Consider the following 6,186-nt stretch of genomic DNA (forward strand, 5'->3'; position numbering starts at 1 on the left):
TCATATTTTGTATTTTTCATATTTGTTGTTAGCTTTTTTTGAAAAGTTTAAATATTTATAACATCTTTTTTTTGAAAGATTTTTTTAATGTAGGATAGGTTTTTTTGAAAGGGTTAATATATAAGACAGTTTTTTTGAAAGGTTTTTACTAATATATACGACATTTTTTTGGAAAGGTTTTTAACATATTCGACATTTTTTTTATAGGTTTTTTAATATAGGACAGGTTTTTTTGAAAGGACGTGTACTTGGCGCCATTTTTTTACCTTTTTTTAAAAAGGTAATTTTTCCTAGATATCACTTGTTTTTTTTTAAATAATCAGCTTTTTTTGAAAAGTTTATTTTAATATAGGACAGGTTTTTTTTTAAAAGGACGTGTACTTGGTGCCATTTTTTTACCTTTTTTTAAAAAGGTAATTTTTCCTAGATATCACTTGTTTTTTTAAAAATAATCAGCTTTCTTTGAAAAGTTTATCTAATACAATATTAATTAGATTTTGCTGCAAAGAGCCCACCACCACCCCCGTCGTATTTTCAGTATGCAAGATACGACGGTCCTCTTTGATTGATTATGTTATAAAAATAAATACAAAATTATATAAAAGTTATATCGTTTTTTAAGGCCATTGCGTTTTTCTAATTTAATCATCAATTTCAATTCAACAAGAAATATCAACAATTACTTATCAATCTTCTGTAAGAAAATAATACAGATATCTTTAGCGCCTCTAGGCCATTGTCTATTTCTAATTTGCGCATCGTCAGCTTCAATCCAAGTGTTAGATATTGCTTCTCTACATATACTTGTGTAGTGACCTTTTTCGATACATGATCCATGATGGAATATAGCACTCATTACTTTGTAGAATTGTCCAACAATGTTTATTTTAGTTGTTGGGACAGCACGCAAAGTAAATTTATCTGTTTTTGATTGTATACCGTCTTGAACTGATATTAAATGAATGACCATTATATCTCCGATTAATGTAAATTCACTTTTACATAATATGTCATTTCCTGTGCAATTTTTGCATGATTCGTTCTGTAATTGATAATGAGAAAACGTTGCATTAAATAATTCATTAAGATCTAAACTTTTTTTCTTCCATTTATTTACAGGAATTGAAAGAAGGATATTATTTTTAACAATAGTCGTTGTATTATTACAACTTTTGCATCGTTTAACAGAAGTGACTTGATGCTCGATTAAACTTTTTATATAATCATATTTTGTACAAAGAGCTGTAAGAAATTCACATGCATCCCGTTTAACGCTTTTTGAAAAAAAATCTCCTAAACATTGCCGTATTACGTATGTATTTAAATTAGGCAATTTGTTTTCATATTGATGCATTAATGTACCTAAGACATTTGATTTATCATAATCAAATATTTGTTTTCTAATAGCATTTAAATTGAATAGACATTGCAATACTGCATTTGCATAACATGAAACTTCATCTGTATTTTGGAAACCATGCATGATCTGAGCAGTATTTTTTCGAACTATTTTATGTGACTCTTGAACAGAACTAATTACTTTTGGCTGTACCCACGGAACATCTTTTATCCTATGATACTTTTCATTCAAAACAGAAATTATTTCTGTTTCTGGTTTATGTATTTGTTTTAATCGATTATATTCAATAATAGCTTCTTCACTAGCTGCTATAGATGAAGGGTCGAAATTAATTAAATGCAATCCATCTAAAGATGTTAATCGTGACAATGCAACATAAATTTGGCCGTGACTAAATACAGAATTACCTATATCCATAATAGCATTCTGCAAACTCAGTCCTTGGCTTTTATGAACAGTAATTCCATAACTCAAACACAATGGAAATTGTCTTCTAATAACATATGCTTTTTCCATTACCGCAAACTTAACACTTACTCTCTCAATAGAATATTCTTTACCTGATAGTAAAAGAATCTTGATTTTTTCCACACAACCGGTAGACGTATCTTGTACAACTGAAATGACTTTAGCAATTGTACCGTTTACAAGACCCAAACTAGCATCAATATTACGCCTTATCATTACTTTTGCTCCAATTTTTATAACAATTTGTTTTGAAAGCCCAGCTGTTTTAGAATTATCATCATCATTATGTGCTAACACTTTCAATACTTTATTTTTTAGATATGGAACACAATCAATTATATCATCAGCAATTAATAATATTTCTTTGGAAGCAATACGACTTAACATTGCAGAATTTAAAACATCACACATATGACAAGTGGGCAGCAAACAAACGGTGTCTGATGACAAATTATTAATAAAGTCACATAATTCATTTAATCTAGACTCGAAAGAATCTCCCTTAAAAGATATTTTTCTACTTTCTAGCATTTCACAATCAGACTTTGTTAATAAACCAATACGAATTCTTGACAATAAATCGCGATAAGACGTATCTTCTTGCTGGCGCATATTAATTTTCAATTCATCGTAATCAAATAATGTTTTCCACAAATTCACATTCCCTAGGCAACCGATATATTTATCAAATTTTTCTTTTGATAAATCTACAAAAACAGAATCTTCATGTACAGGAGGTAATTGAAGCAAATCTCCAAAGAGAAGAATATGCTTCTTGCCAAACCAACCATCAGGGCAATCAATGGAACCAAATATTTCAAACAATCGAAGATTTATGTACATTAGAGTCAAATTAGATATCATTGATACTTCATCAATTATAAAAAGAATAACATCACCAAGCTCTTCTCGTAAAAGTTTCAACACATGATCAGACAATTGTCTATATACAGGAGTACTACCATGTTCAACAGGTAATTGAAGAAATCTATGAATTGTCAAACCATCAATATTAAACGCTGCTATACCGGTAGGTGCTGCTACAGCAGTATCTTTCTTTAGATTTTTTTTTATCCAACATCTAATAGTTTTAATTAAATAACTTTTTCCAGTACCACCTTCTCCACTAACGTATAATCGCAATCTTGAATCATCTGATTCTACAGTGGTAATAACTCTGTCGAATACTCTTTTTTGATCCATATTTAATTTCTCGATCATTTCTAATACATCGATTTTTTGATTCTTATCACAGAGATCCTTAAAATCTTGCATCACTTCACCGGCTTCTATTATATTTTGAACACCTATTGGATTGTCAGGATCATCCTGTGACTCATGTTGTTTTTCTACTTCATCTAAATATTGCTGAACTAACTCATTAGCAGTGTCAAATGCTTTTTGCAATTCTTCTAGTTTTTCATGATATTGTAATGCTTCCATTAGATGTAGTTTTACCGTGTGAAATGATGCAGCGTATGTATTACATCCATTTCTAAGCCCTTTATATTCTCTCCATGGTTGAAACAGAAGTAATAATGAAAAGAAATACTTTTCCGGTTGTGTATTAGGATTAAATCTATAATGATTAATAAGATATCCACGTTGTCGTCGTCTAAGATACTTATCATTATATTCATAGAATTCAACCAATTCATTTCGTGGTTCGGTTTTTGTGATATCAAACCATTTTGCAAACTCATAAAGAGACATATGTTCCAATTCTTTTGGTCTCTGTGGATAGTGATTATCTATCCAAGATTCATAAAATATATCTGTCGAAGAAGGATCCATATGCTTCAGTGCTTCAAGCTCTTTACAAGTTTTTAATTTTCTACATCTTATTTGTTTAACATCTAACCATCTAATAGTTGTATTTGGATCAGTTCCCCATAAAGAAATACTCAGTAATGTATCAGCAGCTTCAAGAGCTCCACATTCTCTATTACTCGTGAATCGCAAGGCAACACTCCAAAGATAGCTCGGCAATGATTTATTCGTATTATTTTTAGTATTAATAATAGCATCAGACAGCTCACATTTCCCCGCTTTATTCATATATTTAGTAATGTACCAGGTGAGCAGTGTCGACTTTTCACCAATAAATTGTATATCCATATTTCCTTCCCATGCAGTAAGAAGAACAGGATTATAATCATTTATATTTTTTTCATCCTCAGTTCGCGGAAGATCATAAAGCCTACTTCTATGTTTTAATTGCTTTCTACCTGCTATGGCACTTGCAACATCTCTTATATTTAACGTTTCAGTAACAGGACGAGGAAATCCAAAACGACATATCCGAATAACTTTACGTCCAACTTTTTTAGAACGGAGACAGTAATTATTATGTTTGTGTCGTTGATGAGTATTGACACGTCTGTACAATAGTGGTGAAATATTTTTATCTGGCATTTTACAGCTTATATATTGTAAAATAAATTTGGAAACTTCTTCAATAGAAGATTCACCAAGGATCGGAGCATTTTTTATCCAAATTAATAAATGAAAATGTTGTATGCCTCTACCTTGATATTCTCGTCGCCAAAAATAATGAGTAACTTCTCCGATCGGATGATCTTTGGAACAAATAAAGTCAAGCATCGCACGAAACGTACTATCGAGAAATCTCGATGTTGATACAGGATCTCTAGCAACAAGTACACTGGTACATACGGAAGAATCACACCATCCATTTACTTCACGAATATATTCACCTAATTCTTCCCATAACCATTCAGCGGGACTTAATGTTAGAAACCATGTTGCAGGTCCGTAATGTCGTGTCATACAATCTAAATGATTTCTCGGTTTCGTCCAGAATTGTTGCGTATTCCTTAATGTCGCAAAAATAGTGCTTAAATCGGATTCTAACTGTCCATTGGCCATTGCGCGTAAATATTCCGTAACCGTAAAACTGTCTTGTGGATTAGTTACATGCATTTTATGAAAAATTCCACGACTTAATTGACGCATATTCGCATTGTTTAACAAAAAAAATAGGTATTGTTGATTTAATCTAAACTGTGGATGTTTAGACATCAAACGACATTTAATAAATTCATGATCATGAAGCTTGACATTCCTTTCTTCGTGCTGTCCATTAATACCAAGAGGATATAAATCTGGAAAACACAACAAATCCAAAGATTTCTCACGATTATCCAAAGGTAAATCTTGAACTTTCAACATTTGATATAAAGCCGTTGCACTTTTATTTTCTCTTTTTTCATATAAAGGATATATAGTATATTGCTCATAATAGCCATCATTTTCATCAGTAACCTGAGTTAGCATTGCTTCATGTTGATTCAATGCAGCATCTTTAAGATTTTTTGTTCCCTGTATTTTGGTTTCTAAATTATTACTTAATGACATATGTTCCTCATCCGATATATCTCTCGCAGCATTTTCGTCTTCTTGCACAATTTCGTCCTCTTGTATTTCAAAAAATTTCAGATTATTATTTAATTTTGCCAAACATAAATCTTCATGAGTATCAGGTAATGTTATTTCAGAATAGAAAGGATTATTATTTTTTAACCATATTAATGCGTCAAATACTTTTTTAATATTTACCATTTCTTCCCAGATAATTTTTGATTTTGTGGGAATGCCTCTCACTAAGATATATAATTCATGATTAATATTTATCGCATCAGTATTAGAACATAATTTGTTTAATGTCTCTTGCATAGGAAGTGGTAAATGAAATGTTCTACCTTTAACTTATTGTACCATTTGCCTTTCAGGTAATTTTTTGTTAATAACAGTTCCCATTTTAACAACAGTTTGAAATGCTTTGGCTCTCTGTATAAGAATCTTTTCGAATCCGTTAAGAGATGATATTACTTCAGGCACTTGATCAGTAAAAAGATTATTAAAGATGCAATACGCAGGCGTAAAGTTGTCACAAAATTTCTTTTTGCAATAAAGACATATATATGTAGGATTTCTTGGTTGGTTATTGACCAATTTATTTTATGTAAAACCAGTAATTTTATTAATGTAAAAAGAAAGAATATAAGATGCGGAAGATCAGAGTTGTTCTCTCGTCAACGGTCGCGGACGTTCTCTCTTAAAACGAGATCGTCATCGTGGTCAGAAGCATCGCTCTTCAAAACATTACTGACCTCGTCGAATAATAATAATACACACATAAATTAACAATACACACATAGTCGGACTAACATAAATCGTCGACTCGCCTCTAACGCGACCCGGATCGACGTACGTCCGATGCGCGAAATATTATTCTCCCACATCCGGCCGTCCTGACTGAACATTCACTTCGAATGTTCACCCACTTCGTCTTCAGAGTCGCTGGGCAGATCGCCGTCGATGCCGTCCACCCATGG

At 31.7% G+C, this 6,186-nt stretch overlaps 1 protein-coding gene across 1 annotated transcript; it reads right to left on the reverse strand.

Moving 5' to 3' along the window:
* Positions 1 to 678: 678 nt before the first annotated feature.
* LOC137000957 (uncharacterized) lies at positions 679 to 5,684 on the reverse strand. The gene has a single exon (XM_067358576.1). It carries the CDS (start codon positions 5,522 to 5,524, stop codon positions 680 to 682), a length of 4,845 nt encoding a protein of 1,614 aa, XP_067214677.1. The 5' UTR covers positions 5,525 to 5,684; the 3' UTR covers position 679.
* Positions 5,685 to 6,186: the final 502 nt, after the last annotated feature.

This window comes from Linepithema humile, chromosome 7 (assembly GCF_040581485.1).
Source record: "Linepithema humile isolate Giens D197 chromosome 7, Lhum_UNIL_v1.0, whole genome shotgun sequence".
Classification (NCBI taxonomy): Eukaryota; Metazoa; Arthropoda; class Insecta; order Hymenoptera; family Formicidae; genus Linepithema; species Linepithema humile.